A 23,626-nucleotide genomic window follows, 5' to 3' on the forward strand; every position below is an offset into this window, starting at 1 on the left:
CATGTCGATTATTTGAGATGGTCCGGGTATGAGCCATCTGGCTTCCGCCACATTATATAAAGTCACCACATAGACTAGCGCGAAGCTGACTGACTACTCTAGCCTTGAACATGACCCTCACATGGAATGAATTCTGTGTAGCGAGTCGTACATTAAGATTAAAAACAGAATCGATTTGAACAGAGCTCAACAAATTGAGTCAGGGTCGAGTTGGGTTATGTTAAGATAGGTTGGGTTAAAATGAGGTTAAGTTCAGAATAAGGGAGAATCAAGTCGAGTTGAGATCAAGTCAGATTAGACAATATTTAGAATCTATTCAATTAAAAACTACCCTCATTGCTTACTCTTCTAGTGGTAGCATTGCGTGGCGAGGTTATTATTCACATTTACTTGCATCGTTCAGGCACGTGCAGATGTCACACTGTGTCGGAGACTTGTTTGACACGAGTTCTAATGCTGACAGGAACATAGGCGATGAGATTGTAGAGCAAGGCTTAGCCTGGTCTTGTCCCACTGATGAAGTTGATTCTGGCACAGGTGAGAGATCTGAGAGCAGTGGCATGTCTAGTATCCTAGCAGTTTCATCGATGTGTCGGCTGTTTTTTCTGTTTGACATATTTAAACCTGAGGGAGTATTCGAATGTGGCACTTTTAATACTCTATTTGGTCGATCGCCATCTAAATGAGAAATTTTTGGAAGTGATCGAGGAAAATTGACATTTGCTCAGCAGTGCATGACAGGACAACGGAAGGAGTATTGATGGTCGAGGCATGTCAGAGTACCTAAAATGAGCCAGTTGATGAATGACTGAACTAGTAGAGCAACTAACTGTTGTTGTCGTCTGGCACAATTTTGACGTGAGGTTGAACAGTTTATTTTTAACTAGCAGAATTAAATCAAATTTATATTAGCTGGCGCTGTTTCTAGTTTTGTAAATTCCAAATTTGAATAATTTTTTTTCATAATTTTTCAATAAAATAAATTCTGAATTCTATAAATTTTTCAATTTATAGATATGTTTTAAAATTTTATAAATTTTCAACTTCTGATATTATGGTGCAAGTATTTTTGGAAAGCAGACGATAGAAATTTATATTCTGGCAGCTAAATGTCGGCTCTGGATCTGCATGCGGCTCTTTCATCCCCTCGCTGCGGCTCCCTCTGACTTTGGATTTTCTCCTTTTTCACCAGATGCCAAGTAATTCATAAATATATACATGTAGAAGTTTTATCACTAGATTTTGTAATATAGTTTAGAAAATTGTAATTATAATGTTATAAATCAAATGTCGTCATTTGTTATGCATCATTATTGATGTTATATTATTAGTACCTTATCACATGATCTTCGCGTGGCTATAGCCTTAACAGAGAAGTACAGAAAAATGTACTACTGGATTTGCGCGGAGGGCCAGATCACTACTAGATACCTTATGATATTATGTCAATGAACTGGGTTAAACAATTAGAAATCTAGTAAGGCTGGCCAGCCACTTAGGTCTGCAATATCGTCAACAACACTACTGACAAACAACAACACTAATACCGGTAGTACACTTTATAACAATTTATGCGCCAATAAAACCACCAAAATTATTTTATTGTTCATTGCAAAAGTGTAATTTTGTTTTCTCAGCAGTTAAATCATTATACATACCACACCTTTTCATTTTATGGTGCAAACATGGTATAAAAGCGTTAAAAGCTAAACAAAAAAGTTACATGTAGTATTTATTATTTTTTTAATTTAAAATATCAAAGGGGCTTTGTGGCTCCCATTGCTTTCTTTTCCTGCGGAAAATGGGTCCAAATGGCTCTTTGAGTGGAAAAGATTGCCGACCCCTGGTATAGCATGTTACTGTTACTCCATTATCTAGAGATGGTGGAGTGAGTGTGCCTATGTAAACATGTTAAATTCAACTCTATCAGCAGTTTCAGCACCAACAAGTTTTTCAATTTATTGTCTTTGTCATAGCAGTAATGTTCTCCAGACTGCTCAAATTTAAAGGTTACCTCAACGTGCAGCTAATGTTTGAGAAGACAACCCTTAATTTAAGATTTAGTTGTAGTAAAAAAGCTTTGTTGATAATATTATTTTTATTATTATAGCCGTATGGAGGGATGTCATTCCAGGAGAGGTGGTGCATGGACCTCACTTTTTGGGTCACGAGTTGGACAAGATTGGTCAGGTGAGCTGCCAGAAATATGCTATAATGTCGTGAGCAGAATCGGAGTAGTTTCACATGAGTTGACAAATATAGATATACAGAGGACGCGCCTACAAATTAAATAATCTGTTCTGAGAACCTTTATGTTATCGGAATTGTATGTTATACGAACTGTAAAATGTATGTAAATTCCCCAGTCCATTCCAAAATCTTCCCAAACTAACCCCTTTGGCCCTACAAAAAGATAAACAAAGCTAAACTATTTAATTTATTGACTATGCAGTAACTATCGTGTTACTAGTCTTTTTTCATCACTTCCATTTGGTTTAGGCTTCACGATTACTGTAATTTTATGTGAAGTTAACGGAAGCGCACATCTTTAATGGTAATTTAAATCGATTTTTTCACTATTTTCTATACAGCAGGATCTTTGCTGCTATGAAAAAAATTTGCATATTTCTAAAATAAAGTAAAACAAAAACATATTTTTAGTATAAATTAGCTAGGGTTAGAGGTTGGGATGAAACATCGCTTTCAATGAGACTCCAATTCGTAATATTCAGATTAGTAAATCGACACTCTAACACCTGCACCGATTGATTGACCACCTTTAAGTAATTGTGCAGCTCCTTGTTGTTTTTGTTTTATCGACACACCTGATGATCTCTCAAGGCACACTGGACTAACAGGGTACTTTTATATATATTAGAGATACTCCTAGACATTGTTTTCTCTCCAAAGTCTAGTAAGATAGCAAATTGTATTTTTAAGGCTATATTTTTATGGTACTCTCGTTATTCAAATGGAATTTGAGAAATTGCATTGATTTGACGGTTTTTACGATACTTATATATTTATATAATACTTATATATTTACTAGCTGTGGTACCTGGCGTTGCCCGGGTAATACTTAAGTCTGGACAGAAAATTGATTTGTATTTAACATATAACAACATTTACTATTCTAACTTTCAAACTACATATCATGAGAGAAGTGTTTTGTGTAGTTTAAATAAATTAAGAGAAAAATGAAAACAACTGTAAAGGTTTTAAAACTGTCAAACAACTGTAACTTCCAAGCTGCTAGCCTGGCACATTGCCAATGAAAAATTGCAGTAAGCTGCTAGGCTTCTAATGACGGTACTCCATGACATTGCGTCAGCATTGTTGTCCAGCTGCAGTTATTCTAATAATAGCTATAGCCGGAATGCAGACAGACATATGACATACACACAGACATACTTTGAGAAATATATATATTGATATGGTACTTATATATTTATATGGTACATATATATTTATATGATACATACATGCATATATTTATATGATACTTATACTTTTAAATGATACCATATTGATACTTTATTACTATACAGATTTTTTTACGAAATACGAAGTGAAAACTTTACATAAATTCTCAAAGTTAACTGGATTTTACTTGAAGGTTGACTTGCAACAAAATTCACATTACCGTTATTTGATATGAAAGGATTCACCATGTCTTACTCTGTTGTGTTGTAGGTGCAAAATATGTGGAAAGGCGGTTACAAGCTCTTAAAAGCTCAAAAACGAACAGAAAATCGCAGCCACACGAGACCGCCGTAGTTTGGATTCCCTTTCCAAAACGGCTCAAATGTGATGTAGTTGTGAGAGATGGTTTCTGTTTACACTTTCTTGCAACCTTATTCGTCGAAATATTTTCTCAAATATACTTCACGCATTCAATAAAACTATGTCTATTGTTCTTACGCGTCTGTTTTATCGTCATTGTAATGCTGTCACTTTTAGCACTGATATCTTATAACTTACCGTAAAAAATCGTTAAACTTTTTAACTTTAGCTCGAAGGAGTATATATATCATTGTCTGATAATCATGACTAGCCTGTTGGTCACCTGTGATAATCGAAAAGTGCTGCAAAAATTATTTTCGAAGTATTGGGTCACATGATCAGATTACGACTTGACGATTGGATAATGCCGAAACAAAACTGTAAAGTAGCGAGCATCTATATTTGATACGGGGTCTTCGGTGAAACCCAAAGTGTTTGTCATAAACTAGTACTACGATAAGTTTATATTGAGCTTTGTATCGGCCTTTGAATTCACGTGAGAACATACGTGACAAGACGATAAGCAAAATTCGTGGTTACGTCATCGAAATAAAGAGATTCCAATCTGCGGCGGCTTTTCGTTTTTGAGCTTTTAAGAGCTTGTAATCACATTTCCACATATTTGGCACTTACAACACAACAGAGTAAGACATGGATAATCTTTTGATAACAAATAACTGGAATGTGAATTTTGTTGCAAGTCAACCTTTAATAGGAGGTTTACGTGATAGTAGCTTGTACCGTACGTTGAATAGTTGATCAACCCAAGCAAATAGTTTCGGATGATATACCTATCTGGTTAGTTAACTCCTATGCTCTCTTTCAAACTGACTAGTCGATGTATAGTCTCATAAAGATTGGTTATGATGACGGGCTCGATAAGCTAGTAAAACATTTTAATTGAGTATGGATGTGTACTACTAGTAATGTATGTATTCTATAGTATACCAGCTACGTAAGTATATGTACCAGTAGCAATGGATGTATTCTATAGTATAGCTAGGTAAGTATATGCACTACTAGTAATGTATGTATTCTATAGTATAGCTAGGTAAGTATATGTACTACTAGTAATGTATGTATTCTATAGTATAGCTAGGTAAGTATATGTACTACTAGTAATGTATGTATTCTATAGTATAGCTAGGTAAGTGTATGTACTACTGGTAATGTATGTATTCTATAGTATAGCTAGGTAAGTATATGTACTATTAGTAATGTATCTATTTCCACGACCAAACGAGCGGATGCGAAGTTTGAGAGTTTTTATGATAAATGCATGTGCACACAACTTACGAAAATTATTCATCAACAATGAGATGAACCCTTGTTTTGAAATCTCATCAACAAATTTAACCATCGTTTTGTAGAGTCGTTAAAGTATAATAACGATACAAAACACAGTTAAGCCTATTTAAATATGTTACCAAGTCTCTGTATACCGTCGGCATTATCTTAAAACTTACCCATCTGATCGGATTATACACAAATAGACAGATTATTTTGAACGAAAATCGCCACAAAACTCTTGAAAAGCTTGGTTTAATAAAAATTAAGACCGGCCTACGATACGCCAATAAAGCCGTGCGACAAATAGTAGAACTATTTAGCAGTGCGCATTTCATCAGTCTATGGCATGTTTTACTTGTAATCGAATTTATTCGAAGGTTTCTGTAATAAACGTAGACCGTTTTAGGCGTAGACCGAATTACAGGTATGAAATTGTGGTACACAGTTTATCAGCCTGTGTTTTTTGTCCAATCTTCGAAGGTTTCATTATTTATAACGTTAGCCGAAATTCTTTACAACTTATGTACAAGCTAGGGCCGAACTACAACGCTCCTTTATGATGAGAACTTTTTTTATTTTGCTGCAGTTTGCGTGAAACTTTCAGACGCGTGAATGCTCATGCTCGCCTTCTGTTAAAGATCGCTTATCAAAACCATTCTACATTCAACGCAACCAACTTTCAAACTGTGTATAGTACACAGTAGCTTGCCATTTTACTTCTTATATTGCATTTCAGAGATATAATAAACATATTTCTTCATTGTTGTTGAATTACATACATTACAGTAGATTAGGCCTACAGTTTTATAACACTTTTATAACAGCTTTTGTTTTGCTGCAGTTTGCAGAAATCTTCCAGACGCGTGAACGCTCATAGGTTTTCTATTATTGCTGTATTACTATATTAACAATATTGGTTATTCTAATAATATCAGTGCATTTTACTTCTAATATTGGCCGATATTGGATTTCTCCTATTGCAGGGGAGAGGTATAAACATATAATATTTTCCTTTCATTATTGCTGTTTGTCATGACCAAACACTTTTTAAATAAATTTTCTAAAAATCTATATAAATACCACAACTTCTCGATATTGTTAGCTATGACGTTTTGAAATGTAAACAAAATTGTGCATTGGTTTTCTATTATTACTATATTAATGATATTGATTATTCTAATGATATCAGTGCATTTTACTTCTAATATTGGCCAATATTGCATTTCTCCTATTGCAGGGGGAAAATATAAACATCTTTTCCTTTCATTATTGCTGTTTGTTGTATATAATAACACCCAGTTCATTACAGCTACCATTGCAGTTATCCTATTGCACTGCAGTGCCATTTGACTGCTAATATTGCATTTCTCAACCATCAGTACCCTTTTTTTTCCAATACTTTGGTCGCGGGCTGCATGACAGTGGAATTTCTAGTCTATAGTATAGCTAGGTAAATATATGTACTACTAGTAATGTATGTATTCTATAGTATAGCTAGGTAAATATATGTACTACTAGTAATGTATGTATTCTATAGTATAGCCAGGTAAATATATGTACTACTAGTAATGTATGTATTCTATAGTGTAGCTAGGTAAATATATGTACTACTAGTAATGTATGTATTCTATAGTATAGCTAGGTAAGTATATGTACTACTAGTAATGTATGTATTCTATAGTATAGCTAGGTAACTATATGTACTACTAGCAATGTATGTATTCTATAGGATAGCCAGGTAAGTATATGTACTACTAGCAATGTATGTATTCTATAGTATAGCTAGGTAAGTATATGTACTACTAGTAATGTATGTGTTCTATAGTATAGCTAGGTAAATATATGTACTACTAGTAATGTATGTATTCTATAGTATAGCTAGGTAAATATATGTACTACTCGTAATGTATATATTCTATAGTATAGCCAGGTAAATATATGTACTACTAGTAATGTATGTATTCTATAGTATCGCTAGGTAAGTATATGTACTACTAGCAACTCAAATATGCTAAAGCATAGTTAGGTTACCATAATTGCTATAATGAAACTGCTCAACTTTTCTTTCAGCTCTGATTGGTTAATCTCTTTCCCTAGCATTGCAATGAACTTCCAGTTTAAACCAGCCTGACTGATGATTTTGTCACATTTCTGTTATCCTATTCTGTCACATTTCTGTTATCCTATTCTGTCACATTTCTGTTATCCTATTCTGTCACATTTCCGTTATTCTATTTTGTCACATTTCTGTTATCCTATTCTGTCACATTTCTATTATGCTATTCCGCCACATTTCTGTTATCCTGTTCTGTCACATTTCTGTTATCTTATTCTGTCCCATTTCTATTATCCTATTCTGTCACATTTCTGTTATCCTATTCCGTCACATTTCTTTTATCCTATTCTGTCACATTTCTGTTATCCTTTTCTGTCCCATTTTTGTTATCCTATTCTGTCACATTTCCGTTATTCTATTCTGTCACATTTCTGTTATCCTATTCTGTCACATTTCTATTATGCTATTCCACCACATTTCTGTTATCCTAATCTGTCACATTTCTATTATCCTAATCCGTCACATTTCCGTTATCCTTTTCCGTCATATTTCCGTTATCCTTTTCCGTCATATTTCCGTTATCCTTTTCCGTCACATTTCCGTTATCCTATTCCGTCAAATTTCTGTTATCCTATTATGTCACATTTCTGTTATCCTATTCTGTCCCATTTTTGTTATCCTATTCTGTCACATTTCTGTTATCCTATTCTGCCACATTTCTGTTATCCTATTCTGTCACATTTCTGTTATCCTATTCTGTCACATTTCTGTTATCCTATTCTGTCACATTTCTGTTATCCTATTCTGTCACATTTCTATTATCCTCTTCCGTCACATTCTTGTTATTCTATTCTGTCATATTTTTGTTATCCTATTCTGTCACATTTCTGTTATCCTATTCTATTATGTTATCCTTCTATTATCCTGCTGTCTTAATTATAGATTGCTGATATTGAAGAGATTCTATCGGACACCCAGCATATTCCTTTAGCCTCAGAGCCATCCCCAGCTGAGTTTGTCACCGTGAGAGGCCCAATTATCAGCCCGCACCGCAAAATGAAGGATCCTACAAATGCATATTACAGGGCTCAGGTGACTATAGACTCATTCATAGTTTATTCATTAGTTTTAAGCTGTGCATCCATGGTGGTAGAAGTTACCAGTTGTAGGTATTCCCTATTGTGATTATATGGTATTCAATAAACTGCTCAATGGTTGGTCTTTAGAAGTGGAAATCTGCAGAATGAACGTGTTTATCAAAAAAGCTTCTGACTTGGAACTTGTAATCAAGAAGCTTGTTGTCAAAGAAAACAAAGAATAATAACAATTTTTCTTTGTTTACTAACAAAAGAAAATGTGAAGTAATTTTAGTATTTTACTAACTTTGTTGTTTTTATGAGAGTCCTTTTTGGATAAAATACACCAACAAACTCAAGTCTCATGCTAAGACATCCTCAAACGTCAAATATTAATAAATAATAAGTGAGCAAAAATCTGCTCTCTAAAAATCTGTAGATGAATCAAAATTCAATTTTGGCTTCAAAGTCAGTTGGCTTCAAAGTCAGTTGGCTTCAAATTTGTATCTCGTCAAGGGACCCAGGCTTGTCTCTTTTCTATCCCTTTATAAAAATAGTCTGAATTAAGGAGTGAGTTTCTAAGTGAGCGTGTGGTTCTAACTTATTTCTTTCTGTACTCTAGTCTAACATCATGCTAATCTTAAACCTTCAGCCTAATAGAGTCACTGCCTTAACACCGCAGGTATGCCACAAAAATGAGAAAGGGAGTTATTTGGCCATATCGTTAGACTATGGTCAGGTGAGGGAGGTAACTCAGTCTCAACTGTACCAACCCTGTTCAGGTCTTCTGCACATCCTACCGTCTGCAACGCTCTTCTCTCTTAGAGGTATTATACATGTATGTATTCATCATATTAGGGTTACATGTACATGACACTGATGCTATGTATTCATCTTATTAGGGCTACATGTACATGACACTAATGCTATATATTCATCATATTACGGCTACATGTACATAACACTAATCCTATGTATTCATCATATTAGGGCTACATGTACATGACACTAATGCTATGTATTCATCATATTACGGCTACATGTACATGACACTAATGCTATGTATTCATCATATTAGTGCTACATGTACATGACACTAATGCTATGAATTCATCATTTTAGGGCTACATGTACATGACACTAATGCTATGTATTCATCATATTAGGGCTACATGTACATGACACTAATGCTATGTATTCATCATATTAAGGCTACATGTACATGACACCAATGCTATATATTCATCATTTTAGTGCTACATGTACATGACACTAATGCTATGTATTCATCATATTAAGGCTACATGTACATGACACTAATGCTATGTATTCATCATATTAGTGCTACATGTACATGACACTAATGCTATGTATTCATCATATTAGTGCTACATGTACATGACACTAATGCTATGTATTCATCATATTAGGGCTGCATGTACAGGACGCTAATGCTATGTATTCATCATGTTAGGGCTACATGTACAGGACGCTAATGCTATATATTCATCACATTAGGATTACATGTACAATGACAATGTTTTATATTCCATTTGGTGGCAAAACTAAGTTTCGTTTTGCTTCCCCCGATTTGCCTCTTACGTGATGGTATGCTCAGGTGTTGCCAATTATGCATCTTACTCCTACCTACACAGTGGTTTATATACAGTTATACAGCCATTTTACTCCTACCTACACAATGGTTTATATACAGTTATACAGCCATCTTACTCCTACCTACACAGTGGTTTATATACAGTTATACAGCCATCTTACTCCTACCTACACAGCGGTTTATATACAGTTATACAGTTATACAGTCATCTTACTCTTACATACACAATGGTTTATATACAGTTGTACAGCCATCTTACTCCTCCCTACACAATGGTTTATCTACAGTTATACAGCCATCTTACTCCTACCTACACAGTGGTTTATATACAGTTATACAGCCTTCTTACTCCTACCTACACAATTGTTTATATACAGTTATACAGCCATCTTACTCCTACCTACACAATGGTTTATATACAGTTATATAGCCATCTTACTCCTACCTACACAGTGGTTTATATACAGTTATATAGCAATCTTACTCCTACCTACACAATGGTTTATATACAGTTATACAGCCATCTTACTCCTACCTAAACAATGGTTTATATACAGTTGTACAGCCATCTTACTCCTACCTACACAGTGGTTTATATACAGTTATACAGCCATCTTACTCCTACCTACACAGTGGTTTATCTACAGTTATACAGCCTTCTTACTCCTACCTACACAATGGTTTATATACAGTTATACAGCAATCTTACTCCTACTTACGCAATGGTTCATATACAGTTATACAGCCATCTTACTCCTATCTACGCAATCGTTTATATACAGTTATTCAGCCATCTTACTCCTACCTATGCAATGGTTTATATACAGTTATACAGCCATCTTCCTTTTATCTACACAATGGTTTATATACAGTTATACAGCCATCTTACTCCTATCTACACAATGGTTTATATACAGTTATACAGCCATCTTACTCCTACCTACACAATGGTTTATACACAGTTATACAGCCATCTTACTCCTACCTAAACAATGGTTTATATACAGTTGTACAGCCATCTTACTCCTACCTACACAGTGGTTTATATACAGTTATACAGCCATCTTACTCCTACCTACACAGTGGTTTATCTACAGTTATACAGCCTTCTTACTCCTACCTACACAATGGTTTATATACAGTTATACAGCAATCTTACTCCTACTTACGCAATGGTTCATATACAGTTATACAGCCATCTTACTCCTATCTACACAATCATTTATATACAGTTATTCAGCCATCTTACTCCTACCTACGCAATGGTTTATATACAGTTATACAGCCATCTTCCTTTTATCTACACAATGGTTTATATACAGTTATACAGCCATCTTACTCCTATCTACACAATGGTTTATATACAGTTATACAGCCATCTTACTCCTACCTACACAATGGTTTATACACAGTTATACAGCCATCTTACTCCTACCTACACAATGGTTTATATACAGTTATACAGCAAAATTGACTCATTTGGCTACTTTTACATTTTTAGTGCAGATAAAATCAGAACCTTTGAGTACATAACTTTTATGTTGATTAAACAACATGAAACTGGAGTAATTCATTTTGTTGACCTTTATTGATCTTTTAAATATTAAAATCTTCCTTACTATAATAAGAGCTGTGTCCGTCTCATATGGAAATAATGTCCACGGAAATATTTTGTCATATTTTAAGTTTTCACTTTTTCATACTTTCCTCCAAGGACGACTTGTTTCTAGTTTATGTGTGCATATAATTTTTTACTATCATATCACCTTGAAAGTCGTCTTCGTTTTACTTTCAGGCTTAAAACCGAGTCCCTTCTCACTGAACATGCTCAGTACTGCCCTCTCCATTCTCCAGATCCTGACAGTAGGCAACTTCACTATCTGTGAATCTATGGTCAACCAGTGGTCAGCTTTAGGGGTGCTCACCGAGTTGGCCTCTATTTCACCTGTTGAATCGATTAGCTCCAAGTCTATGACAGTGCTTATGCACATAAGTAAGTGCAGGTAAGATTATGTGATTAGACTTCAGGCAACAGTGTAGGACCCCGTCTCCGCTGCTCATCTATCGGCTTGTTTGTGAGTTCAGGCTATGAGCATGGGATCAAGTTAAGGCCCCTTTTTACATTTTAGCGAAATGCCAGAATGTAAAATGGGCCTTAACTTTTTCATATGCATAATCCTTCATTTCCCTAGCTGGTTAGCTAGGAAAATGAAGGATTCTGCATTCATGTGTGACTGGAGTCTTACCACATTGCTAGCTCGTCTACCAGTGACATCTTAAATAGTTGATGCCTGCTAATTAACTAGCTTTCACACTTTCTTTGGTTCTTTTGGTAGTAGTTCTTTTAGGGTGCTTTTCTGCTCCTCTACCCGTAGAGGGTATGTGATAGCTGAGTCACGTAGAGTCTATTGACAGGTGACAATGTATAATTAAAAACTGTGGCTGCGAGCCTTTTAATATACAGTAGACGCTCCTATAACATATAGCTCTTACACCGGAAATTCCACATAATGTAAAGAATTTATTTAATTTTTATTTGTACTAAGAAAAACTTTCCTATAGCGTAAGGTATTAAGTCGGTGCAAGTTCCCAAATTTGATTTCAATCACGAGAACATTATAGTTAATCTTAAAAGTATCACTTTATTTTTCGCTGCACTTTTTCGGAGCGATATCTCTATTATAAATACAAGTTCCCGAGCAGTCTAGTTCGAGGTAATAGGTGGTCAAATGTGTCGACAATGGTCAGAGAATAAGTAGCTGCGCAATTGTTCAGAAATACTAAAAGACGATTGATTAGTGCTGGTGTTACAGTGTCGATCTACCAATCTGATGCTCACAAGACGTGAGAGTAGTGTCGATAGCTAATTTTTCATCTTAACTATGACACCCTAGAGACAGATAGACGATGGTCAGGTAGACACCGCTTTTATTAAGGTAAAAATAAATTTTTGTTTTTCATGATTGTAGACATGTAAAATATTCGTTTTTAGTTTTAATTTACAGAATAGACCTTGCTGTAGTAAAAAAATAAACAAATCGTTGTAAATGGATGATTAATTTATTGTAAAATTACAGCAATCTTGGACCATAAAACTATTGAAAGTGATAAGAAATAGGAGAACCATGTCGATACAAGCAAATAACACTGTAGTTACTCGGTCAATAAATTAAGTCTAGTTTTTCCATTTTGTAGGCCAAATGGTTGAGTTTGGAAAGATGTTAGAGCCGATTAGGCAATCAACATATATCTTACTGTTCATCTAACATAAAATCAATGTAATGTAAACATTCTTGAAATAGATTATTTACGTTGTAGGTACTTATACTGTAGTTAATGTTTGTTAGCTAGGACACCTGAGTACATTCTTTATAGGAAATTGATTGTTGTATGCTGAAAATTTTTTCATCGAGTTCGTTTGCAGATATTCAATCAATATAGTAATTCCTGTGTTTGTCGCATACCTTTGAAAGGGGATGTAGAGTATGAATTCTAAATGTATGGATACACATTGGCCTAAATGAATGTCTATGGTGTATCTATTCAGTTGATAGATGTTCTATTTTATCATGCATATCTCTCCGAAGCTGATGAGGAATTCAAAACCACCCTGCTAAAATATGTCAGTTTGACTTTCACATGCTTCATTCCTCGTTTGTCTGACATACTCTCATGAACACTTACAAATGCTCAGGAAGCAGATACTTATCTAGTGGAATAGCATACATATTGATAGCAACTGCACATTTCTGTTCAATCTTATATTTTGACTGGTACTGACCACTACTTGCTATGTAAACTTGCCTTTGTTGGTCTTTATAAGCTATTCGAATTACTACCAGGCATCTATTAAGGTTTTAAGTAAAGATATGAGAATAATTTCAGCTTTAGCTCAGCTTTCAAAACTGGCTTGCTATAATGATACATTCTACGATTACTTTGTTCATTTTTGACAAATGCTGGCTTCTATCTTGAGAGCAGCCGTGTGAGGTGTGATGAAATAGTGAAGCGAGGAACCGTCTCTAAGACCTTGGAGCTGTTGAAGAGATTTGTTGGTCTGAACTGGAGAGACGCCGTGCTGTCAACCGCTACCGCTCTTTGTAGCATGCTGGTGGATAACTCTGCCGCCAGTGCACAGTTTGAATGTGGTTAGTAGAGTTGTAGATAGCTAGTCTTTAATATGACCATTGTGTGAGATTTTTGGAGCTATTGGTTTACCGTTGTCTCTGTGTAAGATGAGAAACTTGTTGAATCTGTATCCATCAGAAAGAGTTTGCTCCGGTTTGCGCTCTTCACATCTGTACTTTTCACATGAACTTCCATATCTAGGTAATCATTTCTGAATATGGAGTTGTCCGTTCTACCTCTTAGTACCGATTTACAGGCTTTGAGATATGGAGTTGTCTGTTCTACCTGATAGTACTGATTTACAGACTTTGAGCGCGTAATCGTAGGGGCTGTCTGGGTGTAACACCAGTATTCTACTAAACCCTAAGACTATTGCCAACTGAGCCATCAGCTTTATTAGAGCAAAACCAGAGAGTGGCGGATGTTTTTGTACAAAAACCTTCATATAATGTATTTCTTTTATAAATAAACATGCCATGTGTTTTGATGCATTACATGTACTTGTGGTCTGCTTGACAGAGAGGTATAGCATAGGACCAATGGCTGGATGTCTTCGTTTGACAACATACAATGACCATTAGTGTGCGCGATTGATGATAGACACGACTTTCATCTTGCGCTCTCCTACTTCTCACAAAAGCACTGTAGTTTTTACACAAGCATTTTGAAAAGTATTATTATCGTAAATCTAGTTAAATGGTTTTGTGCAGAAACTGTTCGGAAAATGTTTCTTTTAGTACCTATCGCTGGCTGATTATGTTAGCTGCCATAATATTTTTTAGCGATAGCTCAAAAAGCTCTCTTGCATGGATGATATGATTACTAGCTTCATAGTCTATGGTAATAATCTACAATCTTGCATGTTGCTGCTCTAATACTGTTGTAGGAGTGGGTGCCTTACTCGCCGCTATCTCTGCTTACCAGTCAGATGAGAAAGTTTACTCTACTCTTATTCTTTGTCTGAGAAATCATCTTGGCCCAATCGATGTCAGCCTGATGATACCTAAACAAACACATGTTGAGTTACAAACGAGGTAATCCCTTGCTTTTAGATTCGTAATACGCGTTCTTTGGGGTTTGCTTGTCTCACTAGTGTAGGAGGTGTCCATGACTAGCAGCTGCTCCTTCTGATATCCTGGCTGTGGAAGTGATGAGGTGTGACGATAAAGCACAAATAATAAATATATGCACAACAATTAATAACCTGTCATAGAAGGCAAATGTTTGGGGCAATGGTTAATGGATTGGTTTTCCAAACTGATGGTTGTGCGTCTGAATTTCAGATGATGCAATCTTTTTTCAATATCGAACTATGACTTCGGCCAAACACGGTTCTTATTCTAGAAAAGATTTTAGGTTTGAGGTTTGATTTAATAGACTTTTTAATTAAGACCCTACTTTGCTATTCCTCTTTTTTCTTGTAAACATGAACTGCAACCAAATGCTACAAGTCGATGCTTGTTTTTGTTGTGCGACTCACTCAAGTTACCTTGCAATTTGTAATTTTCTTTTATCAACTTAATGGAATTCTCACCCAATTTGTAGCTTGATTGTAACCATTAAGAGTTGTGTGTTCCTGTATCATATAATGGAAAATACTAACATTTTGAAGATGACACTTGCAGCATGCCATCAGACACTTCGCAGCTATCAAGTTCTGTCAGAGAACCGGTGGTGGCGATAAGCTCACCTCCCTCTTCATTGTCAACTGTAGAAGTAAAAGCCATCTCTCGATTCAGTAGAGAGAATGAAAGGGAGGTGAATGCCTCTCGTCATCGTCAGCTAGACCTCAACACGCTGGAGCAACAGGTTGGTGTTTTAGTATAATGTTGGCTAATTTAAAAGTATGATAAGCCCAGTGGCAGATGATATAATATACGTGTTGTTCTTGTGTCTCAGGATTGTGTGAAAGTATGGCTTAGTTCTAGTGGGTTAACAAAAGGCTATATTGACCTCGCAGCGATAAAGCTAACACTGTAGAATATCATGGCTTGAGTACTGGTATCATCGCATTACTTTGGTTCACTCTCTACACAGTCTAGCTAGAATGATACCAGATCCTAGCCTTTCTGTCATCTGATGAAGCTCAAGTATTGTACAGCTTGAGTATAGTTACTCACAAGGTTTGGTTGCTGTTTAGGAGTCAGATAATTCATCAGAAAAGATTGTGCAACCTCAGCTCTCATTAAGCAATCCAGCGTGCCACCGGGAGTTCTACTCTTTAGGTAAGATTTTCCCTCTTGGTCTCACCTTTGTCTTTAAATGGTTGAATTCTTTATTTTTGGCGCCTCATCCTGTATCTACTTAAATATTTCGCTTTATTTCGTTATACCCAAGGCCTGGGCACTAAAGTTGATATTTGATACAGGAGTGTTTTATGCACTTTCTTTTACATTGGCACTAGTTGAGGTATGTCAGAGTGCTTTGCATCACGCACGTCTAACTGACTCAAGACCAAGCCAGAGTTGTCACCAAAAGAAATAAAAATAGCGTCTCCTTTGATATCTTTATTATTTTTACTCTCTGGAGAATGCATAATTGGTGCACAAATCAAAGGACGTCAAATTTCCACCTAAGGGAGATAATTTTATGTTTAAGTTAGCATACACCAAATTATTTAGGGTTGCGAGTTTTGCCAAAAACAAAACTGCCAACTATCAAGTTTGTTACCCATCGCTGTCTAAATTTAAGCATCCATATCCAAAGCTCAATTACTACTAACGATAATTCAGTCTTTGCAATAATTTTGCGTTTAATAAACATGTCAGCGGTTTGCTGAAAATGACCTTGATTGTGTCACAAATTCGAGGAGTATATTATCAGCTCAGGTATTATTAATAAGTTGAAATTGTGAATAATTGCACTGTGAAGGTAACATCAGCAGTGTTGAGGGCTAATAGTATCAGAACATGGCCGTGCTTTCAGCTTTTGGATAAACATAGCCACGATGAGACATTACCTTGCATAAGTAATGTTTTACTATTCATGCTTGGTGTACCTCTTCAGTGTCCGCATATTGCGAGCCTTAAAAATCATTTTGGTCTACAAATTTGACAACAGTAAGTTAGAAATTATCTTTTCTCAATACAGTTTCCTGTTTTTTTCAGCACAGTTGTAATTTCAGCAAATAATCTGCACTTGAGAAATTCTTTGCAGATGAGAAGACAGAACTGAGAACAGGCCCGAATTGCTCAGTCTATGACTCCAAAGCTTCTCTTGACTGCCTGAATGTTCAAAAGCACATTGCAGGCTTCTTAAATGCCGGTAGGGGTTAGAATATGGACTCCTATTCAAACGTGGAGTTTTAATTACCATTGTTGGAGTTGTCTGCTTATAGACTTTGGTGTTCACAGTGTAGACAACTACTATATTCAGCATATTTTGTTGCTCAACTCCTATGAAACTAAAAAACCTAAAATAATTTATAGAATAATAACTCGGCAAATTGCACAACTGTCACAATCATTGAGCAAATTAGAAAATGCACACTTTCTTTTGCTGATTGTGGATTTTTTTCAGCATTTAAACAATAATTAAATTAGGTAGTCATTTTGTTATTCATAGTACGTGTCCTTATTACATACAATAACATTACATGGTAAAAACAAGCTAAGCTAACTTACTCTTTATTTTGTAGGAGTATCTGGTAGACTAATATTTGGCGTGTCAAGCTCTGGAAATGCGCATGGAATTAACATAAACAGGTGCATCCATATGCTTTGTTAGAAGCTTTCATTAAGTTCATCTATGCATTTGGAGAGGTTTTTGATAAGTTGTATTACGCTGACACCTGCTCTTTGCCAAGTCTAATGACGTATGCAAAGACTAACACTGAGTGTTTAGGGCTATCGTATCTTTCAATATGAAAAGACTTGAAATAAATTAATATTCCGTCTTTGCTGAACATAATCTTGCTATTAACAAAATTCAAAGCATGTACCGCAAGCTAAATTGTGGACCATAAGAAACTATATTCAAAGACATTAAAACTCTCATTTCTGCTCTTATACTAAATCTTTTTAATGTTTTGTAAACCAAATTCAGCATCCTGACATTATTCAAAATTTCAAAAACCTTTGACCTAACAGATGCAAACTCGTAAAACCACTAAATTTCCCTGATTGATCAATTGTATGAAAGATTTTCTACTGACACCTGCTTGTTTATTTGCCATTGATAAGCAAGGGTTTGGGTCATAATCATTCCATCATCCATTTTGGGATGCTAATTGCAATATTTCAGTTATATTTTGTGAGAGTTGTACTCTCACAAAATAGAGATTAGACAATCATTAGTGTAGTGTAACTTTCCATTACAAGCTACTTGAAAGACAAAAATTTTCATAAGGTTAACTTGCCATTTGTTACCAACATTTAAAAATATCTAACAAGCAATTAGATGACAACTGGACCTGAAAACTCGGTGAAAGCCATTAAACCTAAATTCTAGTCCCTATATATATTCATCATACGCTAAAAACAAAATATTTACCGGTATGAGAAGAACAATTGCTAGAATTGTCACTAAGCATTTCTTCAGGCTTATTAATCTGCATTGTATATTTGAAATCTTTACCGTAATTTTTATTGTGGTTGCGCTAATAAAAGATACAGTAATCAAATCCCATATTTTTAATATAATTCTACATCTTTGGGGATTTGCCATCATTGGCTAAGCATTTGTAGAGAGGTATTTCATGTCTCAATGCGTGATCATTGCTGTGAAAGCGATGTCACTAAGTTATTTTGGTCTTTCATCGACTTTGTCTGCAGATAGCACATCGGTATGTATTCTCACCGATCTTTAACCTAAATAGCAACATACAACAAACGCTATTATAACCTTAATAATATTACAAGGATCAAGGTATACATAGTGCCTCTGGCTTCATAAATATGGACCTTTAAATATCGCGTAGCCTCTATATACACCTCTATATGTATTTTCATAATCACTCTAAGGTAAACCCACGCCCGCATACATCTTCGGAGTGCATTTGTTGTAGGGATACGAGAGACCAGCTACGGCTTGGAATGGATAGGGTGTGCATGGAGTTGTCACCTCCTTTGACAGCAAATGTTCCGACCCTGTACTTCACCCCTATTTGCTGTCCAGAGGGAGCAATGGATGCATCTCTCAGAACTTTCATTCCTGACCGATTCGTTGTTGGTGGGTGCTAGCGCGGACTTTATAGATCAACTGCTATGCTTACCATGAGCAGTTTCAATATTTCAATATCGCTTTTGAAATCATTTTGTATTTTGTTTGGTTATATACAGTAATACCTCGACATACGAGCTTAATGCGTTCCATGACCGAGCTCTTATGTCAATTCTCTCACATCTCAAATCGATTTTTCCTATATAAAGTTACTAAATACAAATTAATTCGTCCCTATTCTCTGAAAAAACACATAAAAACAATATATTATTATGAATAAACGTGTTTTTAATTGTTCCGATTCACCACTTACGCTCACCAATGAGCAAATACTTATCTAGTGGTGCGCATATCTATCTATGTCTGCAATATAATGTAACATTATTATGTACAGTACCGTATGGAGTTGTTATCTTGAGACAGATGGTAGCGGATAATGGGAGTATGAGGTGACACGTTTGGTATGTTACGATTTTGTGACATACCTGCTACATAACGTAAACTTTAAATTTAACTTAAATGGAATTAGATTACTAGACACACATTTACAAATAAGTATCTCACATTACGCAAACCCAATTCTAAATTAGCTTTCACTTTTGGTTTTTTTCCACCTGGGCTCTATTTGCTTCTCTTTCACCTTCACTTTTAAGGCCTTTTAAAACTTTTTCAAATTGATCCGACGAGGAAGACTAAACGATTCTGTTCTCGTAAGCAGCCTCTCGCATGCTCAGCCACCTAGTGACCGCATTGAAAACTGGCTCATATGCTCGTCTCTCAAATTTATCGTATGGCTTGACACTCAGATTCACGCTCAACTTGATTATATTTTATAGTTACCACGAACTGATTCAATTGTCATGCATAAAATTTTATAACAATTGTGTATGATGCAGGGCTTTCCTTACAACCGTTGAAATCTGCCAAAAAATTTCATGCTGGCCAAAATATACTCCGCATTGACGAGTCTAATCTTCTGATGACCGCTTCTACCTTCCCACTGACAGATTTTGTTTTCTGGGCTTCTAGTTAGTCGACAGTTTGTGCCCATCAGTATATAGGATAGCTCCATGATTGTGGATACACAGGATCACTATCTGGCTACTAGGATAGCCTTGAATTGTCATTTTTATGTTACTGTTTCACAGAGATTGTTGTGAATGCCAGTCCCGCAATAAGTCAGGCCTACAGAGTGAAACCTGATGATAGGCTGTTTCTACGCATGGGCAGTGAAAACAAGGAAGCAAATGTACAGGATTTCCGAGAGATGATAACTCGTCGGTTAGAAGAAGCTGTGGAAGCAGTTGTATAGTCCCCCAGACAAACCTGTTTTTTAGCATGTAGCGAAACTCCTGCCAGTTTCTGCTGACTGCTGTAAGTTTATAATATGTTATTGGAAGGAGATATAGCTATTTGATCAGATGTTTATAAGTTAGTCGTTACACTTTGGTGCTTCTGTTGTTCCATTTGTAGTTTATTTTAGATAAAATGTTAACTTAATCTTTTGTTTGCTTAGCTGTACTTGCACTGCAAATGCGTTTGACAAATGGGGCAGACTTCATACCGTAAGTCCCTTCCACACAATAACGAGTTATCATGTAAACTAGCCACTCCCAAATGAACGACATAACAATTAAAAGTTTTCTAATTCACTTTCAGAACTGAATGATATCATTTGGTACGTCCAACTAATATGTAAATGCCATGTTTAGTTGCATTTTGTAACACTAGTTAAATTATTTTTGCTTGAAATTATTTTTAACAATCTATTAATTTGCGCCAAATGCAAAGAGACATACAAAACAGACAGACAGCCAACAGATCATGTCTGAGAAAAAACCTGATTTCCTATGATCCAGTTTTTAGTTCTCAACCAGTGGCAACATGAAACATATCCCAGCGATAAGCTTACTAAAGAGAAATAACATATACAAATTATTCTAACACAATAACCTTGATATGACGAGGGTGCGTTGATTTAGAGGCCGAATATGATCATCATTCGAAAATACACTCAGCCAATTTGGTGTTGTGGATAGAAATGGTCGGTCAGCGCATATAATAGGAATTCTGATAATAGGATTTCTTTCTATGCTGCTAAAATGTTTTGAACTCACACAAGTAATCAGCAAACTCTTTGGTAACAGTCTGCTGGAATAATTTAATTTGAGCCATTGTAAAATAAGTGTTTGGAAACACTGATATGCGGGATGTCTTGCTGTATCTTTTAGTCATTTCAAGGAAGTTATTATCTTTTTCATAAAAGTGATGATGAGCTCTTATCATGGAACTTTAATTGAGCAAACGCCTTTACAGAGAGGGGCTCAGTTTATGTAACATAGCATATGTAGCCATAACATGGAAATATAAATTAGAGATTGTTGTTGCGGCGATGCTGAAAATTCCATGTCGCATTCAAGGGAAATATTTTAATTAATACCTTAATAATCCATAATTTTGAGTATCTTGACCACGAGTTGGGAGTTAGCAAACTTTTGCATAGATAAACCACCATCTTAAGCCAGTTGTTTCCCATGCAGTCTGAGCTGTCTCAGTAAATAAAAAACTGGAAAACCATTGCTGCTATTTAACCAACCTTGTGATTATTCACTTAAGGTTGCTTCCATGACATGAAAATAGACACTTGTTGGTTTTCCCACGACCAAATGAGCGGAGTGAAGTTTGAGTTGTTATGATAAATGCATGTGCACACAACTTAGGAAAATTATTCAACAACGTCGCAAACCCTCGTTTCGAAATCTCATCAATTAATTTAACCATCGTTTTGTAGAGTCATTTAAGTATAATAACGATACAAAACACATATAAACCTATTCAAATATATTACCAAGTCTTTGTAAATTGTCGACAGTATCTTAAAACTTACCCATCTGAACGGATTATACACAAATAGGCAGATTTATTTGACCGAAAATCGTTATTAAAACTTGCTAAGCCTTACTTTTATCAAAGTTAAGACCGGAAATTGAAACGCCGAGCGACAGAGAATAGAACGATTAAGTCATGCGCATTTCACGAAAAAATAACGTGCACATTTCACCAGTCTATAACATTGTCGAATTGCTGAAGGTTTCTGTAATTAATGTAGAAGTACAGAAATCGTTTCTTGCCGATTTCAAAGTAACTGACATTTTAGACTCTTTTGAGTACTTTGGTATTCTAACTGATGTCCAACGCAGTGTAAGGAAATGACGATGATATTTTTTTCTAACGATTCTTATGAGATTATTACAATATTTAATTATAAGTTTGGATGACTACAGAACAATGACTACGTAGTACAGATTTTCTAAAAATCTATATAAAATTAATATCACAACTTCTTGATATTGCTAATTAGGACATTTTGAAATGTAAACAAAATTGTGCATTGGTTTTATATTATTACTATATTAATAATATTATTTATTCTAATAATATCAGTGCATTTTATTTCTAATATTGGCCAATATTGCATTTCTCCTATTGCAGGGAGAGATATAAACATATAATCTTTTCCTTTCATTATTGCTATTTGTTGTATATAATAACACCCACACCCAGTACATTACAGCTACCATTGCAGTTATCCTATTGCACTGCAGTGCCATTTGACCGCTAATATTGCATTTCTCAACCATCAGTGCCCTTTATTTTTTTCCAATATCTTTTTGGTCGTGCGTGGGCTGTATGACAGTGAAATTTCTAGTATACTTATTTCAAATGAGATATCAGCATCCGGTTTTTGGTAGCGAGAAGATAAATCATAATATGTGACCATGACTTGATCAATCATTTGACTCTGAAATTGTAAATCATGTGTTGCTTCCATCTGCATATAAATAGTATTCAAGGCGGTTTGAGTTATAGCTGATGAGTTCGAAACCAGGATGATGCCATATTTTTCCCGACTCTACTTATAGGGTTCAGACGGGTGGACACAACTCTTATTATAGCAAAGATTATTTGTGATGCTAATAAAAGGTAATTTGGTGGAATAAAACTGTGTTTTTTTAACAGTAGCATTCCTAGTTGCATGCCATGTTTCATGTTTTCGACTTCAGGTAATTTGAAGTGTTCATCACGATCGTTGTGAGCTAAGTAATATGCTCTCATCACTTCAAGTTTACTGTGTTTCTATTGTGCAGATTTGGAATTGTGTGCACATTGAGTTACCAAGTGATAGGTTGTGGAGATACAAGCAATGTTGTGGATTAACGCAGGTGCTTTGTTAAAAAAGATAAAAAATTATACACAAGTGGTCTTAGCGGCACACTCCTATCTCATCAAATAAAAATAGGAACAACTGAAGTCTGGAAAATGTTTAGAATGTAATAGCTTGTGCGGTGGTTCTTGCATATTGTGTAAGAATATACTTGTTCATTTGCAAGTGCCGTTTTCATCTCTCGCAAGCATCAAACATTTGATAACAATCCGCCAGTAACAAAACTCGCTTGACAGGTTTTTGATGTTTCAATCAGATTGCGAGTGAGGAAAACTTGTGAAACGTGTGTCATG

The 23,626-nt window shown here is 35.4% G+C and overlaps 1 protein-coding gene across 1 annotated transcript; it reads left to right on the forward strand.

Annotated features, from left to right (window-relative positions):
* Positions 1-413: 413 nt before the first annotated feature.
* On the forward strand, positions 414-20,420 carry LOC137405155 (uncharacterized). Its single transcript, XM_068091380.1, has 13 exons — positions 414-537; positions 2,111-2,190; positions 8,072-8,221; positions 8,888-9,032; positions 11,616-11,823; positions 13,802-13,968; positions 14,835-14,982; positions 15,574-15,757; positions 16,089-16,173; positions 17,105-17,212; positions 17,586-17,652; positions 18,954-19,117; positions 20,257-20,420. Exons 1-13 carry the CDS (start codon positions 414-416, stop codon positions 20,418-20,420), a joined length of 1,794 nt encoding a protein of 597 aa, XP_067947481.1.
* The last annotated feature ends 3,206 nt before the right edge of the window (positions 20,421-23,626 follow it).

This window comes from Watersipora subatra, chromosome 9 (assembly GCF_963576615.1).
Source record: "Watersipora subatra chromosome 9, tzWatSuba1.1, whole genome shotgun sequence".
Classification (NCBI taxonomy): Eukaryota; Metazoa; Bryozoa; class Gymnolaemata; order Cheilostomatida; family Watersiporidae; genus Watersipora; species Watersipora subatra.